The sequence below is a fragment of the Pimephales promelas genome, chromosome 3 (genome assembly GCF_988280905.1).
Source record: "Pimephales promelas chromosome 3, fPimPro1.hap1.1, whole genome shotgun sequence".
Lineage (NCBI taxonomy): Eukaryota > Metazoa > Chordata > Actinopteri > Cypriniformes > Leuciscidae > Pimephales > Pimephales promelas.
Window position 1 is genome coordinate 2489631 of NC_142771.1, and position 20080 is coordinate 2509710.

General features: G+C 37.2%; 3 protein-coding genes and 1 pseudogene across 4 annotated transcripts in view; all 4 read right to left on the reverse strand.

Moving 5' to 3' along the window:
• LOC120475482 (uncharacterized) overlaps nucleotides 1-5502 on the reverse strand; it is a 40259-nt gene extending 34757 nt beyond the window's left edge. The window contains exon 1 of the mRNA XM_089129137.1: nucleotides 5351-5502. Within this exon, the coding sequence (XP_088985263.1) occupies nucleotides 5351-5408 (58 nt within the window). The 5' untranslated portion in view covers nucleotides 5409-5502. The remainder of the gene's footprint in view (nucleotides 1-5350) is intronic.
• On the reverse strand, nucleotides 206-2884 carry LOC148981847 (uncharacterized). The gene is made up of 3 exons (XM_089129315.1): nucleotides 2851-2884; nucleotides 1104-1272; nucleotides 206-1022 (listed from the first exon to the last, which is right to left on the reverse strand). Exons 1-3 carry the CDS (start codon nucleotides 2882-2884, stop codon nucleotides 206-208), a joined length of 1020 nt encoding a protein of 339 aa, XP_088985441.1.
• Nucleotides 5503-8053: 2551 nt separating the features above from the next.
• On the reverse strand, nucleotides 8054-10817 carry LOC148981848 (uncharacterized; annotated as a pseudogene). The gene is made up of 2 exons (XR_016155294.1): nucleotides 9516-10817; nucleotides 8054-8983 (listed from the first exon to the last, which is right to left on the reverse strand). The product of XR_016155294.1 is annotated as an uncharacterized LOC148981848 (transcript).
• Nucleotides 10818-10934: 117 nt separating this feature from the next.
• LOC120475481 (uncharacterized) lies at nucleotides 10935-19752 on the reverse strand. The gene is made up of 4 exons (XM_089129156.1): nucleotides 19365-19752; nucleotides 18435-18566; nucleotides 16599-17511; nucleotides 10935-14411 (listed from the first exon to the last, which is right to left on the reverse strand). Exons 2-4 carry the CDS (start codon nucleotides 18466-18468, stop codon nucleotides 14093-14095), a joined length of 1266 nt encoding a protein of 421 aa, XP_088985282.1. The 5' UTR covers nucleotides 18469-18566; nucleotides 19365-19752; the 3' UTR covers nucleotides 10935-14092.
• Between the last annotated feature and the right edge of the window lie 328 nt (nucleotides 19753-20080).

The following is a 20080-nucleotide window of genomic DNA, read 5'->3' on the forward strand; positions in this document are numbered from 1 at the left end:
CTTTATATCACGCAATTCTGACTTTATAACTCGCAATCGGACTTTATTTCTCAGAATTGTAAGATAAAAAGTCAGAATTGCGTGATATAAAGTCACAATTGCGAGATATAAAGTCAGAATTGTGAGATAAAAAGTCACAATTATTTTTTTTTTAATTTTTATTCAGTGGCGGAAACAAGATTCCATACGTATTAGACAAACTAGCTCAATCACACGTGTGCGGGTTCTCTCTGCTGTGGATCCTCTCATGTCTTTTCAGATGTTGTGATCGATTGAATCTCTTGTCACAGTGTGAACACTTGTAAGGTTTTTCTCCAGTGTGGTTCATCTCATGTGTATTCAGAGATGATGAATAAATGAATCTCTCGTCACAGTGTGAACACATGTAAGGTTTTTCTCCAGTGTGAATTCTCTGGTGCCGTTTTAAACAGTTTGCTGAAGTAAAAGTCTTCTCACACTCAAAGCACATATGAGCTTTTACATGAATTTTTTGATGTGCATGTAAAGATTGTCGCAGTGAAAAACTCTTTCCACACACAGAACATGAATGCGGCTTCTCCTTCTTATGAAGCGTCAGGTGTGTCTTCAGGTTTGATGCACTAACAAATGTTTTGCTGCACTGATCACATGCGAACGGCTTCTCTCCGGTGTGAACTCTCATGTGAACATCAAGGTTTTGTTTTAATGGGAAGCTGTTTCCACACTGAACACACATATATGGCTTTTCTCCAGTGTGGATTCTCATGTGTCTCTTAAGGGATCCTGATTGCCTAAAATTCATCCCACACTGATCGCATGTGTGTGGTTTTTCTCCAGTGTGGATCCTCTTGTGTTCGTTAAGATTTCCATTGTGTGTGAAACTCTTCTCACACTGATCACAAGTGAATGGCTTCTCACCAGTATGAACTCTCATGTGAGTATTAAGATTTTGTTTTGATGCAAAACTGTTTCCACACTGATCACAAGTATGTGGCTTTTCTCCAGTGTGGGTTCTCATGTGAGTCTGAAGATGTTTTTTGGTTTTGAAACTGTTTCCACACTGATCACATTTGAACAGCTTTCTGGTATGGATTCTCATGTGACGTTTAAGACTATATTTGCATGTGAAACTCTTTCCACATTGAGTGCAGGTTGTAGATTTCTTGGCTCTTCTTTTCTTTAAAAATGTCTGTTTAGTCTTTGAGCGACTCAAGGGTTTTCCTCCAGGTTGGACATGTTCTTCCTCCTCCACTTCACTCAGTTCTTCACTCTCCTCGCGCTCTTCCATCAGGTCTGAAATACATTTAAAAAAATAATAACTTTAGAACACCAAAACAATTTGAAGAGAAAAATACACATTCATAGTATGACGACAATACTAGGGGTGAAACAGTACACTGTAAAAAATAACCGTGATTTTAACGGTAAAATACTGTAAAAATGCTACAGTGCAAAACTGTTAATTGGTAAACAGAAAGTTTCCGTACTATACACGGTAAATAACTGTGATATAATTTTACAGTAAAATACCATTAAATTTACAGTTTTTGAAAGTGAAAAAGAACAAATCATTGTACAGTGAAAAACCGTAAATTGACATTCCCACAATTCCCTGTGTGACACTTCACATTTTACGTATTTTTGTTGAAATAACTATGGTTCTTCATAGTTTTATTGTTTTTTTTTTTCTAATCAGTTATGTACATTAGGGTTTTATGTTACATTTAATGTTGTTAAATTAATGTTTATTGCATTTTTTAATTTCATGTGTGTGACCATGATGGTGCTTAATGTTTGTGTGAATGACATTGTGCAGCTTCTTTAAGTAAGTATTGCTTTATATCAGTATTCACTTGTGATGAGCTGTGATTGCTCATGTAACTCATCACTGCTGTGATGATTGTTGGTTGTCAGTGTATTACAATGGGCTAAAACAGATATCAATACGTCAATAAGTTGGTAAATCAACATTTTATCACAAAATAAAATACGGTTTCTTACTGTAAATTTTAAGTTAAGTCTGTAAAATCATTAACGTTAACGGTAAACTTCTGGCAACCACAGCTGCCGTTTTTTTACCGTAAAATTTACAGTTTATTTTTTACAGTGTACACAGAAGTCACGGTTCATACATCACGGTTCAGTACGATTTCGGTACAATGGAGTGAAAAGCAAAACGGAAATATAGAAAGGCATTTTTATAAATGTCTTGAGCCTTGTATTTTTTAAATACGTTGTATTAATAAAGGCATATAACCAGTTTATTTATAGTGCACTGATAATAGTTATAAATAATTAGTTTATTAATTAATTTAATAAAAAGATTAAAAAAAAAGACCATGAGATATGTTTGGTAATTGTACCAGAATGAATTTAAAATTAATTTGCTATTACATTTGTTTTCCTTCATTTGAATTAACCCTAACTTTATTCTCATCAGAATTATAAATAATTGATTTCCGTATAAAATAATACTACCAACACATTTAATTTTCTTTTTTTAATCAATGTGTAACTTAAAAATAAACAGATTAGTGCTCTGTTTTGAGGACAAGAAATGAAAACCAATGCGATATGATGCATGTCCAAAAGATTTTTAAAAAGGGCTTGGATTAATATTTTTTTCTTTTAAAACTGTGTGTGACAGTTGTAGGTTACAGTTTGACATGAGTTTACAGTGTGAAAAAAGCACAATGTTGTGTTTTATTGCGAGTATAGGCCTATTATAGACAGACTGACTGATGTCCTGTATTAACAAAATGACGGAGAATGTTTTTATGTCTCCACTGTTCGATTGTGCCCGCGTGTCTCTCTCTCTCACACACACACACAGACGGTTCGATCGCGCCCGTGCCTCTCTCTCTTACACACCCACTCCAGCATCAAACACAAAATTAATCGCCATCTAGTTTTATTCATTTTTTATACTGTGTATTTTAATGTAATGTAAATGTAAATTATAAGAAATATCCAATGATGTTTCGGCATGACTGGCCTGTCATCTTGTGAAAATGGCATTTTATCACCCCATGAAAAAATCATGTTATTTATAACATATGATACAGTTCAGCAACATCACACGACCAAGAGTGTTGATCACGATTGAAAATGTGACACTGATTTCAGTTTGTTAAGTTTATGTTAGTTTTGTGTTAAAAAATATCATTCCAACATTTCTTATTTGTGTATTGAAAAAAATATTTTAAACAATCTTATAAAATTGTTAAATGCAGTTGTAATTTATCGGAGTAAATTATTTTGATTGGTAACAGCCCTATATGTCTTATTATTATAATTTAATATTTTGATCAAATAAATAAATAAAAAAATCAAATGAAAGATGAAGCAGGAGAAAATGCCTTTAAATATCCTAGATATGACCATTTAAATATATCAAGCTGACTGAACACTGATGTGAATATTGCTTCAAAATAAATTATATAAACAACGCACACAACAAACTTCTGGGCAAGCAATTTATTTATTTATTTTTTTTTTTTTTGACTCTGACTTTTACTTGTTTACAAGTGAATGATCGATTTACTTTTCCGAAGGACAAGCACATGAAAAGGCTTAAGATTGGGGCATGTCCTTAAGGACTGTGTAATGTGCAATTTTCTACATGTTACACATATAATGTCGTATATAAATGTTTGCGCTCTCTCCTTTCAATCATGCAATGCATCGGAATAACATTTTTCTGTTTCATCAAATAAGAATAATGTTGGTGAAATTAAAGCTGCTATATGTTTTTTAGCGGCCTCTATCGGTGATGTTTCAGATTGCAACCCATTTTTTTCTGATATAGGAGTAGGGGTTCAACCTGAAGAGGGCAGCACACAGCACTCGCTTTTACACCATATACAGACTGATCTCATGACGTAGCGTGTGTATAACACGCCAATTCGTATTTCCATTTTTGGCGTGCTATCAAGACGCATAATCGCTTTTCAGCGTGTTTATGAACGCCGTTGACTTAACGTTATATAAATATATGACTTACCTCAACCCCATCCCTAAACTTAACCATTACTGCAACATGACATCATGACTTTTGCGTAAACATATACGCCACTTTCGAGTCAGGTGGCGTGTTATCTCCACGCATTTTGAGCTATCCGCGTGTATCCGCGTGAATGCGTATATGTCTACGCAATTAACGTCCGCGTCATTCCGCGTGTCTGTACACGCAGTCAAATCTCCAGTCATAAATGCCATTAACCCCAGTGACGGTTAAGTTTAGGGACGGGGTTGAGGTAAGTCATATATTTATATAACGTTAAGTCAACAGCGTTCATAAACACGCTGAAAGGCGATTATGGGTCTTGATAGCACGCCAAAAATGGAAATACGAATTGGCGTCTCATACACACGCTACTTCATGAGATCAGTCTGGTTACTGGGGTAAATGGCATTTGTTTCGCTCGGACATTTGACGGCGTGTACAGACACACGGAATCACTCGGACATTAATGGAGTAAATATACACGCGGATAGCTCAAAATGCATAGAGATATGTTTACGCAAAAGTCATGATGTCATGTTGCCGTATATTGTAGAACTAAAACACTTTATACCCTAATGTAAAAAAAATAAAATAAAAAAATACTTGAATCAAAGAATCGCAAGTCCCAGTCTTACACATCATTAACTAAAAGTCGGTTTAAGGTTTAGTTACCCTTTAATTTATATTTCATTTGCAACACTGTCAGTCATTATTCCAGATAATTCCAATTATTTTATATTTCGTTTACAATTTATTACACACACACACACACACACACATATATATATATTTATATATATATGAAGAGTTCAGATGCAAAAGCCTCTAAATACCATTTGAAATTTTCTTCTAAAATGATCATTTTTATCAAACTTGTATATTTAAGTTCAGTAATTTCACTTAAATGACAATTAATAGGTAATCTTCATTGCCATTTAAGTGAAATTACTGAACTTAAATATACAAGCTTGATAAAAATGATCATTTTAGAAGAAAATTTCAAATGGCACTTAGAGGCTTTTGCATCTGAACTCTTCATATATATATATATATATATATATATATATATATATATATATATATATATAATGTTATAAACTATATTTAGAAATCTCGGACATTTTAGTAACATGGTTGCAGAAAATAGTGATATAAATGTAAAATAAAAGACTCAGCTATAATATTATTCAGTTTGACCTGATGTTGACAATCAATAAGAACATTTATCCAACCTCACTTTACTGACCATTTCTTGAAATGGTAACTCTCACAGCTCCTGAGATTATCTAAAAGTGATGAAGAGCTTGAATGTTTCTAACATGAATGTTCTCCAGCATCATGAATGAATGAAGAATAAACACCAACCTCTTTGTTCTTCAGGATCTTCAGTGTGTTTCATTCTGCAGGGTTCTGGATCTCTCATGTTCTCACTGTCCTCTTTAATAAACTCAGTCTTTGCAGATTTCAGCTCTTCCTGATGCTCTGATGCTCGTCTTCACTTGTAGCTGATTTTAGCATTTATAGGAGTGAGCCTTGTCTTTAACAGTTTTATGTTAAGTTGTGCTGAATGAAGAAAAGACCCGAACCACAACCGCTGGTAGCTCTTTTGATGAAGGCGGAACAGGGTTCGGATTTGTCTGTACAAATCAACAATAAAAAAAATCCTATAAGCACATAAAAACATTCAAAGCTAGCAGAAAGTCTGTTTACAAGGTTTATATTCAATTGACACATGAACTGCATGTTCACAACCTCAAAACTAGCATTTATACATGCATAAAACAAGGTTTGCATCGTCCAAAACCCGAAAAATGTGTTTAAAACTGACGCGCAAAATAATACATTACCTCTTCTCAGCTAGCCTGGCGCAGACTGAGAGAAGCGCGTGCATGTCTGCATGACTCTGACTTCTTAAAGTGACAGTACATGTATTCGCACCATGATCTGAATACAACATCCAGGCATGAATATTGGCAATAAAACACATCTTAAAGATATAAAAAACAATGTTCGTCAGGATTTGGTGACATTTCAACTGCAAAAGTAATTTCAACCTGGTCACACCAGTTTGTTGAATAAACCACTCTTTCTGCAAAACCTTGAACAACTTACTTAGTCACTGTTTGCAAACCTCTAAACACATTCTCACTAAATACTTTTGTCACAGCAATTGTGAAAAACGGTAATGTTTGTAATATGTAATAATAGAATAAGTGATCATAATAAATTGTATTCAGGCTTGGGAGGGTTACTTTAAAAATGTATTCCGATACAGTTACAAATTACTTCATTAAAAAAGTATTCAGTAACGTAATCCAAGTACCAGAATATGAAAGTAATGTAACTGATTACTTTTGGATTACTTCAAGGACAGATATTATAAAAAAAAAAATAAATAAATAAAAACTTTTACTCATTAAAAATTTCACATCCCTTAAATATATTTATTTAAAGGGCTATAGAGACATCTAGTGGCTACAGTATGGTTTTACAGATTATTATGTATTATGTAGGCTACAAGGAAATAATAAAAACACAACATTTAAAAATTCTACACAATCTACATGTGAGTTTATTTTAAAATAGGAAATTTGCCGTGATCTTACTTAATTTGCCTGACTGAACTTGGGCCGTTGGCAGTAGGAGTTCCCTTACGTTAGCAGCGAACATCTCAAGTGAGACTGAGAACGAAGAGATTATGAAAGGACATTAGGTACTAAAAAAATACTCTCTTAATTTCTACAGATTCCAGCATCGCTAGAAAACTTTCAACTGCGATCATACAAACCACTGAATTTTAAAGCCGTAATAAACACTACATCAGCTAACAACAAGGCACAGTTTGCACTGTAAAACCATGTTGTTGGAATTTTCCTCTTTAAAAACAAAATAGCAGCGGAGTTTCAAAGAAATGAAAGCATTTTTACCTGTGAGCAGCATCGTTTCTAGCAGCAGTGATTAAGTCGGTGTCTGAGGAGATTGTTGTCGAGAGCTGTTATTGTACGCAGTCACCAGCGGGTGGCACACGTGACTCGTGTTGCGAGCATAGACAGTAAGGTCGCGAGTCATTAATATAGTGTTATTATGCCAAAGACAGATTTACTTAGTTTTAAATGACACCATTGTAATCCTGAAAGTATCTCCCTCTTTTTCAAAAAGTAACTATAATCTGATTACTGCGTTTTTGATGTAACTGTAACGAATTACAGTTACTGAATTTTTGTATCCTGATTACATAACGCCGTTACATGTATTCCGTTACTCCCCAACCCTGATTGTATTATATTTTAAATTATTAACAACTTCTTGCTGACAAATTGGTAAAACCTAGTGTTTTGAAGGAAAGTATAAAGATTTAAATTTGCCTGAAAAGTTTTTTAAGCAATATCTGTCTTTGACCCATACTATTTTACACATTTACAGTAAGCATTTATATCAATATGTCTATAAGAGAACATAAAGACATAATAAAGGTACAGTAGCCACCAAATCCCCAGTCTGCTGACACCAATGAAATGAGCTTTAAGTGTCAATTTACAGGAGATGTGAAGACATCAGCATAATAAATGAGGGGAAAACAGGAACTATTGTCATGAAATAAAGAGTGTTTTCAGCAGATCTGTTAATATTGATGATCCTCAGACTATCAACACTCATTCAACAAGCCATTCAGGATCATCAGCAGATCATCTCACTTTATTCTGAGCTGTAAGCTTCTCCATGATGTTTTCCATATTCTGGTTCATAGACAAAGTCTGAGTGCTGGCAGCTCTGCCCACCACTTCAATCATGACGGGCAGTCTTGTGAGACTTTGGACAGCTATCAACATCTGGGCAATCCAATCAGCATAAAACCTGTTGTGAATGTCTCGAAATTTGCCACATTTTTCTTCAGAGAGAGGGGAACAATGAAGACATTTAGAGTGTGTGACGTCTCGAGCCGACCCCCATTGTAAGAGCTACCATTAAGCCAAAACAATCTGTTACTTTAATTTATTTTGATCTATATTGTTAAAAGCACTATATAAATAACAAGATGCTTTCTCATAATAACGACTTAACATCTCATAATGAGAAATGATCTGGTGCTCTGGTGCCGTTTTAAATCTTTCCCTGTTGCAAAAGTCTTCTCACACTCAAAGCACATGTACTCTCTCACACCAGTGTGAACTTTCTGATGTACTTTTAAATATTGCAGCTGTGAAAAACTCTTTCCACACACAGAACATGAATGCGGCTTCTCCTTCGTATGAACTGTCAGGTGTGTCTTCAGGTATGATGCCCTAAGAAATGTTTTGTCGCACTGATCACATGCGTACGGCTTCTCTCCAGTGTGGATCATCATGTGACGAGTGAGGTGTGATGATTGTATGAAACTCTTTCCACACCGATCGCATGCGTGTGGCTTTTCTCCAGTGTGGATCATCATGTGAACATTAAGACTTTGTTTATGTGAGAAGCTCGACCCACACTGATCACATGCATATGGCTTCTCTCCGGTGTGGGTCCTCATGTGAAGCTTAAGAGTTTGTTTGTGTGGGAATCTCTTTTCACACTGATCACATGTGAATGGCTTTTCTCCAGTGTGGATCATCATGTGAACATTAAGACTTTGTTTTTGTGTGAAGCTCGACCCACACTGATCACATGCATACGGCTTCTCTCCAGTGTGGGTCCTCATGTGAAGCTTAAGAGTTTTTTTGTGTGAGAATCTCTTTTGACACTGATCGCATGCGTACGGTTTCTCTCCAGTGTGGATCATCATGTGACTCTTAAGGTTTGCTGATTTTGTGAAACTCTTCCCACATAGATCGCATGAGAACGGTTTCTCTCCAGTGTGGGTCCTCATGTGAAGCTCAAGATGGTCTTTGCTTGTGAAACTGTTTCCACACTCAGTGCAGGTTGTAGATTTCTTGTCTCTTCTTTTATTTAAAATTGTCTGTTTATTCTTTGAGCGACGCAAGTGTTCTTCACTCTCCTCGTTCTCTTCCATCAGGTCTGAAGGGGGAAAAAAATATCAAAATAATACAAAGAGAAAAAATTTAAGTGAAATGACATAAAAATGGACAACTGCTATTAAATATTACCATTTTACCGTTTTTTAATTGATATTGAATTTAATTATGAATTAAATAAAGTTAAATAAACCACAGAAAGAATGATCAGTTATCTTTATCTGACACAATTATATAAGTGCATCCCTAGGTATCGGTTATAATAAACAGTAATCAAAGTTACTGTAAGAAGAATAATCTTGGGTTGGGTATTGTTTGGGTTTTTATGATATCAGTGCCAAATCGAAACTTTTGAATGGTACCAGTGCCTGAACTGATACTTAAAAAAAAGTTTGACTTGACGTTGGCAATCAATGTGGGCATTTTTCAAACCTTGCTTTACTGACCATTTTGAAAACCAAAACTTTTGTACCCATTTCATAGTTTAACTCTTTATCAAAATAAAATGAAGGGCTTGAATGTTTCTAACATGAATGTTCTGCAACATCATGAATGAATGCAGAATAAACACCAACCTCTTTGTTCTTCAGGATCTTCAGTGTGTTTCATTCTGCAGGGTTCTGGATCACTCATGTTCTCACTGTCCTCTTTAATAAACTGCAGATTTCAGCACTTCCTGATGCTCGTCTTCACAAGCAGCTTCTTCTTCTTCTTCTGTACTTTTTATTGGCAGTTTACAAGCTATGTGCATTACCGCCATCTACTGGAATAGGTGTGATCACATTGGGAGAAAAAAAAAAGAGTTAGAGCCCAAGCTTCAGCTGGCGCTATGTGTTTAGCTCCTCCAGCTTCAACCTCAACTCAACCTCCATATAAAATAAAATACAACTAAAATAAATAAACAATAAGACTAAATTCTTCTTGCTGTGTTTTTTTAAGAAATCACTGCTTTTATTGTAGAATGTGTTCCTGGTAGTTTCAACAGGTTGCTTAAATTAACAGACTTTGTTAACCTTTTAATCTTTTCTCTCTTCATGGTACTGCCTACATGTCAAAAGTACATGCTTCACGGTTTCTGTTTCCTCCTCACATATGGGCACATTCGCTTCCCTATTATGTGTAGGTTGCTGTTCAGTCCTGTATGTCCTAGCCTCAGCCTAGTGAACGATGTTTCCTCCTGCCGTGATAATGAACTCATTTTTATAACTGTTATATTTGGCTGTATACTATATACAGGGGTTGGACAATGAAACTGAAACACTGGCCAATGTTGGAGGTTTCACATCTATATGCCTGGCGGCCAATCTTCAGATTGAAGCACGGGTGGATCAGTGATGGTTTGAGCTCCAATATCATGACAATCCTGATTGTATTTGATGGACACGACACTGCCGAGGACTACCAAACCCTTCTGGAGGATCATGAGCACCTGATGCTCAAACCGTGTATCAGCATGATCATGCACCAACACACACAGCAAGACTTGTGACAGAAGGGTTTGATGAAGATGAAAGTGACGTTGAACATCTCCCATGGTCTGACAGTCACCAGATCTGAATATTATTGAGGTCTTTTGGAGGAGCGAGTCCACCAGCATCATATAGTGACCTGGACACTGTTCTGGAAGAGGAACGGCTCATAATCCCTCTGGTCACTGTGAAGGACTTCTATCTGTCAATTGGTGCTGTATTTGGATGCAAAATGAGGCCCTCACCATTCTAACAAATTATTGTGTAGTACAACCAGGTGTTTCAGTTTTTTTGTCCAACCCCTGTAAATGCCTACATTTGCCCCCCTTATCCCGTTTATCTTGCCAGAGTTTATGAATACCATCTTTAATTATTGTTTTAATTTCTGATTTGCTAAGTGGAACCTGTATTTCCCTATCGAAGGGAACTCAACAATACGTTAAATGACGTTTTGGGGAAACGCCTAAGGCGTGACAGGTGTCTGAAATCACTATCAAATCACGTCAATCGCATTGACCGGCGACAGCCCGTGAATCATTAACGTGAATGATTAAGATATCTGAAGATATCTGATATCTCAAGATATCTGAAGCCGGGTGACACACATGTTATGTGCATTTTTCTGTCTGGGAGAAAAGATGCTCACAGGTAGTTCTCGAGGGAACTGCCTGTACAAATGTCTTCGCTCTCGCCTGTCCCTCTTCTCGAGAGAAGAGCTTGTAAAACACTACGCTGAGTCATACTCTCCGGGATATCCCGTCTCTGAAATCCAGGCCGAGCGGTTCACTGCCAGCTTCACAGTCCCTCAGTTTGGATGCTTTACCTAAAGGCATATTCCAGAGGCTCTGTCTTCGGACAGACGGGAAGTGGCCAGACTGTAGTGTCTTCTGTGGTGACACCAGGTTAAGCTTGCCTGGTGGCATTTCATTCCTAGGCCCTCACAGGCCTCCTCAGTGTTTTTAAACACAAACACTGGGTAGATCCGTGGATCGAGTAGAGAAACTCCCCTTGCTAGCAAGGGTTGTAAAGCACTATGCTGAGTCATACTCTCCAGGATATCCCGTCTCTGAGATCCGGGCCGAGTGGTTCACTGCCTGCTTCGCAGTCCTTCGGGTTGGATGCCTCCCTTTCTTGAGGCAACTGTCCAGAGGCTCTGTCTTCGGACAGACGGGAAGTGGCCAGACTGTAGTGTCTTCTGTGGTGACACCAGGTTAGGCTTGCCTGGTGGCATTTCATTCCTAGGCCCTCACAGGCCTCCTCAGTGTTTTGAAACACATACACTGTTGATCCGTGGATCGAGTAAGAAACTCCCCTTGCTAGCAAGGGTTGTAAAGCACTATGCAGAGTCATACTCTCCAGGATATCCCGTCTCTGAGATCCTGGCCGAGTGGTTCACTGCCAGCTTCGCAGTCCCTCGGTTTGGATGCCTTACCCTAAGGCATATTCCAGAGGCTCTGTCTCGGACAGACAGGAAGTGGCCAGACTAAGTGTCTATGTATCTGACGCCAGGTCAAGCCATCCTGGTGGCATTTCAGGGTGAGTACGTTCCCCTGAATAGTGATTGACTGGGTTCCTTTGGATTCCATAGCCACATTCCCTTGAAAGGACCCCTTCTAATTGAAGTTGTGGTCCTAGGCCTTTGAGCAGGCCCAGGTAGGCCTTTCATTTAACTGTGTTGGAGGTTTCCTTTGAGGCTTATAGCTTAGGCTATGACCGTAGGGAGTGATGTCACTGACAGCCCAGTGTGAATTTGCTGGTTTGAATTTGCTGATTCGGACAGTTGTCACTGCCTGAGGGCATGCACTCCCCTTAGCTTGGCGGCGTGGGTATATCGTTCCCCAAAGCGTCAATGACGTATTGTTGAGTTCCCTTCGAAAGGGAACGTCTCAGGTTACGACTGTAACCTATGTTCCCTGAGAATAGGGAACGAGACAATACGTCTCCCTGCCATGCCTTGCCTGCCGTACAGTTCCTTCAGACAATAAGGTGATTTGTCATGTTTGTAAGGCGCCCTTATATACTTCCTGGTCGCACGTAAATCATTCACGTTAATGATTCACGGGCTGTCGCCGGTCAATGTGATTGAGGTGATTTAATAGTGATTTCAGACACCTGTCACGCCTGAGGCGTTTCCCCAAAGCATCAATAACGTATTGTCTCATTCCCTATTCTCAGGGAACATAGGTTACAGTCGTAACCTAAGACGTTTTACTTGTTCTGCTTTCAGTGCTTCTTTTGCCAACTTGTCTACCTTCTCATTACCCTCAATACCTGTGTGCGCTGGAACCCAAGTGAACTGTATTATTAGCCTCTGTTGAACTTTGTCAAACAGATCCTGCCTGCATTCAGATTTCCCAGTCTGGATACTAGTTAAGGTTCCTCTACCCACTGTAATGCCATTATGATGGCTGTCATTTCTGCAGAGAAAATTGAGAGGTGGTTTGAGGTTATTTTTTGTATTGTAATGTGTTTTACCAGTTAGATCTTTTGGATGCATCTGCAAATATTTGTACTGTATCATTATATCTTGCTTCTACATATTGTGGTACACTTTTATACAATCCCGTCTTAACTATGTTTTTAGTTTCTATATTAACTACAGGACAACAGAAAAACCAAGGTGGAGTTATACTCAAGTTAACAGTTTTGCTGCAGGGTATAATACTGACTCCCATTTCATCTGCCTCTTTTTTACTACTCCATCCAAAACTATTTTCCACAATGTGACCATATTCCCAGCATTCCTCTAACACCAGTTTTGTAGGATGTATAGCTATTCTCATGCCCTTGTAAGTTTACCCAAAATGCTAGAGAGAGCTGTAACCTCCTAAGGACTAAAGGCATCTCCCCTACTTCCACCTGCAGCGCAGGGATAGGTGATGTTTGGAAGGCTCCACTACACAGCCGGAGAGCTTTGGCCTGTAAGAGAATGAATTTCTATGACGCATGCGTGAGAACTGAACTGAAGTAGTAGAAAAAGATCACAGTTCTCACGAATGCGTCGTGGAAATCTCTTGAACTCTCGTCTCAGGCCTACAAGGAAGAAAAGGAATATTCGAATAAAGTCGTTATTTTTGTTAGTTTTTTCGCACAAAAAGTATTCTTGTCGCTTGATATAGTCACATGGAATATTTAAACATTTTCTTCAATGACTTTCTGGGCCGTCAAGTTTCGATCCCTTAGGCAGCCTATGTAGCAGTGATCCACTTCTCACATTTAATAAAAAATATCTTCATTTGTGTTCCGAAGACGAACGAAGGTCTTACGGGGTTGGTACAGCATGGGGGTGAGTAATTAATGACTTAATTTTCATTTTTGGGTGAACAATCCCTTTAATGCAACTAGGAAAATGATAACGTTTTTTTTTACGGGATTTTTTTTTTTCTTACAGTGCATCTCATCTCATCCGTTTTATTATTTTAAATCATATTTCAATATTGTGATTTTTTACCAATAAAATGATTTGAAATTGACATATTAATTTCCTGTCTGTGAAAAGAGTTTTTCATTGCTCCCTTGAATGAATTGTCATCTGTGTCTTCAGTGCTGATCCCAAAATAAAAGTTTTGCCGCACTGATCATATGCATACGGCTTTTCACCAGTGTGGCTCTTCATGTGTCCCTTAAGGTGTATTTTTTGTGTGAAGCTCTTCCTGCACTGATCACATGTGAACGGCTTCTCTTCAAGTATGAACTCTCATGTGACGCTCAAGATTTTGTTTATTTGTGAAACTCTTTCCACACTGAGTGCAGGTGAAAGATTTCTTGGCTCTTCTTTTCTTTAAAAATGTCTGTTTAGTCTTTGAGGGTTTTTCTCCAGGTTGGACACGATGTTCCTCCTTCACTTCACTCAGTTCTTCTCTCTCCTCCTTCACTTCCATCAGTTCTTCTCTCTCCTCCTTCACTTCACTCAGTTCTTCTCTCTCCTCCTTCACTTCACTCAGTTCTTCACTCTCCTCCACTTTCATCAGTTCTTCTCTCTCCTGCTCTTTTCCATTAGGCCTGAAGTGAAAGAAAAAAGGTGTAATTACATGTTCAGAAGATCAAAAATAATTCAAAGACAGGAACATGAAGTGAAAGGACATATGAAAGAGCTCTGATGTAATAGCAAAATGTTCTTTCCATGAATGAGGTCGCCTACATTGATCTTCTAATCGTATTTTTTTAAACATTATAGACACAAATCCCTGCATGCGAGGCGTGCGACCTCTGACATGTATAGCAATTGTACACTCTTAGAAGAAAAGGTTCTATATAGAACCTTAAAGGGTTCTAAAGCGCTACGTATTTGGAACCCCTAAATGCAATGCGTGTGAATTATTACAAAATTCAAGATATGGGGTTAAAAACACGAAGAGAGCCATTTCAGTTTTAATCCTCCAAAAATCAGCATGATTAAAATGTGATATTAATAAGTAAACAATAATTTAATTACAACTACAAAATGTTGCAGAATAATGTAATATATGAATGAATAAGAGCCTTTGTGCCAAAAGGGTTCTTTCTTGTCATTATCATCATTTTTTTGCATAAAAGGTCTGTTGCAGTTGACCCTTTTTTCTAAGAGTGTAAGTCACTTTGGATAAAAGCATCAGACGGTATTCGTTTTGTTTATATTACACTTTGATCAAGTGTAGTTGATCAAGCTAGCGCCATTCAGAGCTGCCAACTCTAACGAATTTACACGCAATTGACACTTAGCAAGCAGGATTCAGATTCTGTCAATTTTATTTCGCAATTCAAACAATAAATACCATTTTGGCGCTTGTACATGTTACACCACAGATCTCTAGCGCACGTGAACCGATCATCTCTACTAGCTAATGGTAAAAGAACACGAACACTGTTGAAAGATACGGTATGCTACAACTTACCAAAATGTATTCCTCATGCATAATGTCGACCAATCATTTTTTGAACTCTTCCCTGAACTGAAATGTAGTAGTGGGCTGTATTTCCACACGACTGACATCAGGTTCAAGTACACTCAAGCCGGCGCGACTTACTCGTGTTACTGCAGTTTGGCTGGTGGTAACGTTGCCCGCCCGCATACCGCCTCCCATGGCCGAAACTGGTATTACGACAACCTGCCGGGCCGGGGCTAGTAATTTAGCATGCTAATTTAGGTTAATATCTCGGCAGCACTATAACTTGTCGTTTTTTTAATGACATCATTGCACTTATTTCTTCTCATTCTTTTGATGCGTGTAGCTCATTTTTTGGATATTTTTACCTCAATTATTACATATGGCACCTTTAAATGTAAAACATTATCTTTATTATGTATAACGCCAAAACTTCATAACCCAGAGTTACTAACAGAAATAACACGCAATAATGACCAGTGTTGGGCATGTTACTAAATAAAAAGTAATTAGTTATAGTAACTAGTTACTTTTCACAAATAGTAACTGAGTTAGTAACTGATTTAAAAAAGTAAGTGAAAACTAGGGAAAGTAACTATTGCGTTATATGATACAAATTACTTTAAAAAAAAAAGTTAAAATAGACCTGTGTCAAATAACTTGGATGCACCCAATATTAAATATGATAAATTAATGAAATGGACACTATAGAATAAATTATTGTTATAAAACATTGTACACTAATCTACACTATCGTAATGTTGCAGCCAACATTTTAAAAGACGAGTAAACAGTCAGTAATAAATTACAAGCAAAAGCACCAATAAATGCAACAAAACAATGATAGTTTTTAGGTACTGAAATGTAATTAAAACATGCTAATCTGCATAAACACAGCATAATCTTCATATGAAGAGTTCAGATGCAAAAGCCTCTAAATGCCATTTGAAATTTTCTTCGTTAATGATGATTTTTTATCAAACTTGTATATTTAAGTTCAGTAATTTCACTTAAATAACAATTAATAGGTAATTATCGTTGCCATTTAAGTAAAATCACTGAACTTAAATACACAAGCTTGATAAAAATCATCATTCTAGAAGAAAATTTCAAATGGCACTTAGAGGCTTTTGCATCTGAACTCTTCATATCCTTTTTAAAGTTTAAGAGCATTGAGTGATTAACATTAGCATGATTATTAGGATGCTGCCACTTGGAGAAAGGGACAGTTTTGAGACCGTCTCGGATTTTCTTTACTCGTTTTCCAAATGTACGATTGTTTTCTAAATAAATAAAGTTTATGGAAGACACATTAACTATTTACCGTGATCTCAGACTGATGTGATGTGGTTTCTCCACTGCATGGATCCTCATGTGTCGCTTTAGGTGAGTTTTAAAAGAGAAATTCGTCCCGCACTGATCACACGTGTGTGGTTTCTCTCTGCTGTGGATCCTCTCATGTGTTTTCATATGTGATGAGTGATTGAATCTCTTGTCGCAGTGTGAACACTTGTAAGGTTTCTCTCCAGTGTGAATTCTCTGGTGCAGCTTTAAAACGTTCACTGAAATAAAAGACTTCCCACACTCAAAGCACACATGATCTTTCACACCAGTGTGAATTTTCTCATGTCTACGTAAACTTAGCAGCCATGAAAAACTCTTCCCACACACAGAACATGAATGTGGTTTCTCCGTTGTATGAACCGTCAGGTGTTTCTTCAAGGCTAATGCCCAAAGAAACGTTTTCCCACACTGATCACATGTGTACAGCTTCTCTTCGGTGTGGATATTCGAGTGCCCTTTAAGTTGTGCGAGGTTTGTGAAACTCTTCCCACAGTGATCACATGTGAACGGTTTTTCTCCAGTGTGGATCCTCATGTGAACATTAAGACTTTCTTTGTATGAAAAATTCTTCCCACACTGAGTACATGTGAATGGTTTCTCTCCAGTATGAACTCTCATGTGATTATTTAGCTGTTGTTTGCTGGATAATCTCTTCTCACACTGATCACATGTGTACGGCTTCTCTCCGATGTGGAACCTCATGTGAACCGCAAGACTTTGTTTACATACACATCTCTTTTCACACCGAGTGCAGGTTGTAGATTTCTTGTCTTTTTTCTTTAAAAATGTCTTTTTAGTCTTTGAGCGACTCAAAGGTTTTTTTCCAGGTTTGACGTGATGCTTTTCTGGCACTTGGCTCAGTTTTTCACTCTCCTCACTTTCTTCCATCAGGTCTGAAATACATTTTTAAAAAAAAGTCATTTTCAGTAAATCTTCCAGTTATTGAACATTATAGGCACAAATCCCATGTTTCAGTAGTGAGATCTACAAATTTATTTGAATAACGACACAATTATCTAATGTAATATTAACCCTTTAAATGTATATTCAGCCCTTGCAGAAATGGAAAAAAAAATGCAGGTGTAAAGCGCAGATAATGTTTAAATAGTGCAACTGTGCTGAAAAACACCACACAATAATCATTACACACAGTAATAAATCAAATCAATAAGTTTGAAATGTAAAAAAATAAAAATACTACTACTAATAACAATATAGACCCCTGCTGGGTTCATGTCTGCGTTCGCGCATTAGTTTCTGCTTGCTCAAAAAGGATGATTAGATCCAAATGAACTTATTCTTACGTGAATATACAACAATGAAAATAGTTTACATGTAGCACGTCAATTCTGCGTGGTATAAGACTCTCGCTCTATCTGTAAGTGTGTGAGAAACAATAGCGCTCTCAGCAAAGAGACGGCCAGGTGCTCGACTCACACTCGTCACTGTTTACGTATGCGTCGCATACACTGTGAATTCATTGGGATTAACTAAAATACTTAAAATAGCCTATATATGTGTACCAGTTCCAGATTGTAGATGTAGTTCCTCAATTAGTGATAAACTCGAGCCAAAAAAAAGGATGTAGTACAATTTTTTTTCCATTCGAAAGAGTACTTCTGTTATTTATGACAAATACAACGTGACTTGTAAGTAACTACAAATCTGGTTTTGCTTGAGTTTCTCAAACCTCCTTTTACTCAGCATTTATACCCATTTCATAGTGTAACTGATTATCTAAAAGTGATGAAGTGCTTGAATGTTTCTAACATGAATTTTGTCCAGCATCATGAATGAATGAAGAATAAACACCAACCTCTTTGTTCTTCAGGATCTTCAGTGTGTTTCATTCTGCAGGGTTCTGGATCTCTTATGTTCTCATTGTCCTCTTTAATAAACTCAGTCTTTGCAGATTTCAGCTCTTCCTGATGCTCGTCTTCACTTGCAGCTGATGGGAATTTACATAATTTATTGGAGAATTGAGGTGAAAACGGGAACTATTGTGTTGTTTTCAGCAGATCTGTTAATATTGATGATCCTCAGACTATCAACACTCATTCAACAAGACATTCAGGATCATCAGCAGATCGTCTCACTTTATTCTGAGTGTTTGCTGTTAGAAACACATTATTTGAGTCAATATAAAAGTCTGTAAAACTGCTCTAGTGAAAGAAAATAGTGTTCCTAATCACAACATGACATAGATAAAACATAAGAAAAACATAAAAACTAACTCCAATAGCATTCATCTTCATTAACCTAATCACCTAAATAACTACAGCAGCATAATGCCAATATCTAAAATATATTTTGATTTTGTACTACATTTATTGCACTAATTCGTTCAAAACTGACAATGATCGTTTCAGTATATTTTAACAATGAATGTGGAGTAACACATTTGATTTATTAAAGATAAAATATAACTGCAGCAGTATTATTGATTCCCCTCAGATCTCAAACTTTAACTCTTGACAATCAGTAACAGTTCTCACTCCAAACATCGAGACAATCACACAAACGAACACACACTCGCTCAGGGCTGAATGAACTCCACATATTCTCCTCAGGCTCGCTGCTGCTGCACTAAATGTTTATTTCAGGAGAAAGACGCCAAAAAAGACGCACAAGTATCGCTGTGATCGATGAAAACAATACAGAAATGAGTCTGTCGCCTAATCAAACTGTATAAAGTGTGTGTGATGGGTGTGTAAAGATGAGAAATACCGCGAACTGCTCTCCTCACCTCAGAAGACTCTTCTTCTTCTCTTTTTCTTTTTCTTCGTTATTAGCGGCTGGAATTAGCTAGCCTGGTTTTACCAGACTCTCGTACATACATTTCATTTGTACAGAGAGTCTGGCCTCCCTCAATTGAGAAACGTTTCCTTCCTTGTAGGCGGGTTCACTATTAAAGTTCAAATCTATTGGATCTGCCCAGAGTCACTCACGATCTGCCATAGCCAATCGCTAATGTGTGGTCGTGAGTGACGTATGTCATGCGCCGAAACAACCATAGACAGTAAAAGAAACAAGTCCGAACTCCGAATGATCAGAGGATTAAATTTACAATAGGATTTCAGTCAACGAGAGCTGCAGGTTTTGTTAATCTAGGAACAATTATTAATTCGAAATGTATATTTGACATGAAGGACGGTGATTATTCAGTCAATGGTCGAAGCTGTGTCTAGTCATTACAAATACGCCGCTGTGGTCGTTTCTGATCTGCCGCAAATGCTGTAGCAGCTACAGTGAATGATCAGTCTGTCTCTATCTGCAGATGTGTAATAAACAACAATTTTTCATATTACGTATTTTTGTTTCTTAATTACCTTAATTATGGTCTTCAAAGTATGTGTTTGTACATTTTTATATGGCATTTAGTTGTTTTTTTTTATTAAAACAAATTAACCTTGACATCTAAAACTGAAAATCAAATATAGTCTCCAAAGTATGGGTTTTCAA

Excerpts from the sequence above, each read along its gene's own strand:
- LOC148981847 (XM_089129315.1), bottom strand. The coding sequence starts at position 2,884 with ATGGCGATTAATTTTGTGTTTGATGCTGGAGTGG. Across the intron at positions 1,273-2,850 it reads TGTGTTTGATGCTGGAGTGG|ACCTGATGGAAGAGCGCGAG; the intron begins GTGTGTAAGAGA and ends AATGTATTTCAG. Across the intron at positions 1,023-1,103 it reads CAATGTGGAAAGAGTTTCAC|AACCAAAAAACATCTTCAGA; the intron begins ATGCAAATATAG and ends AAACAGTTTCAA.
- LOC120475481 (XM_089129156.1), bottom strand. The coding sequence starts at position 18,468 with ATGAAACACACTGAAGATCCTGAAGAACAAAGAG. Across the intron at positions 17,512-18,434 it reads AGATCCTGAAGAACAAAGAG|ACCTGATGGAAGAAAGTGAG; the intron begins GTTGGTGTTTAT and ends AATGTATTTCAG. Across the intron at positions 14,412-16,598 it reads CACATCAGTCTGAGATCACG|GCCTAATGGAAAAGAGCAGG; the intron begins GTAAATAGTTAA and ends CTTTCACTTCAG.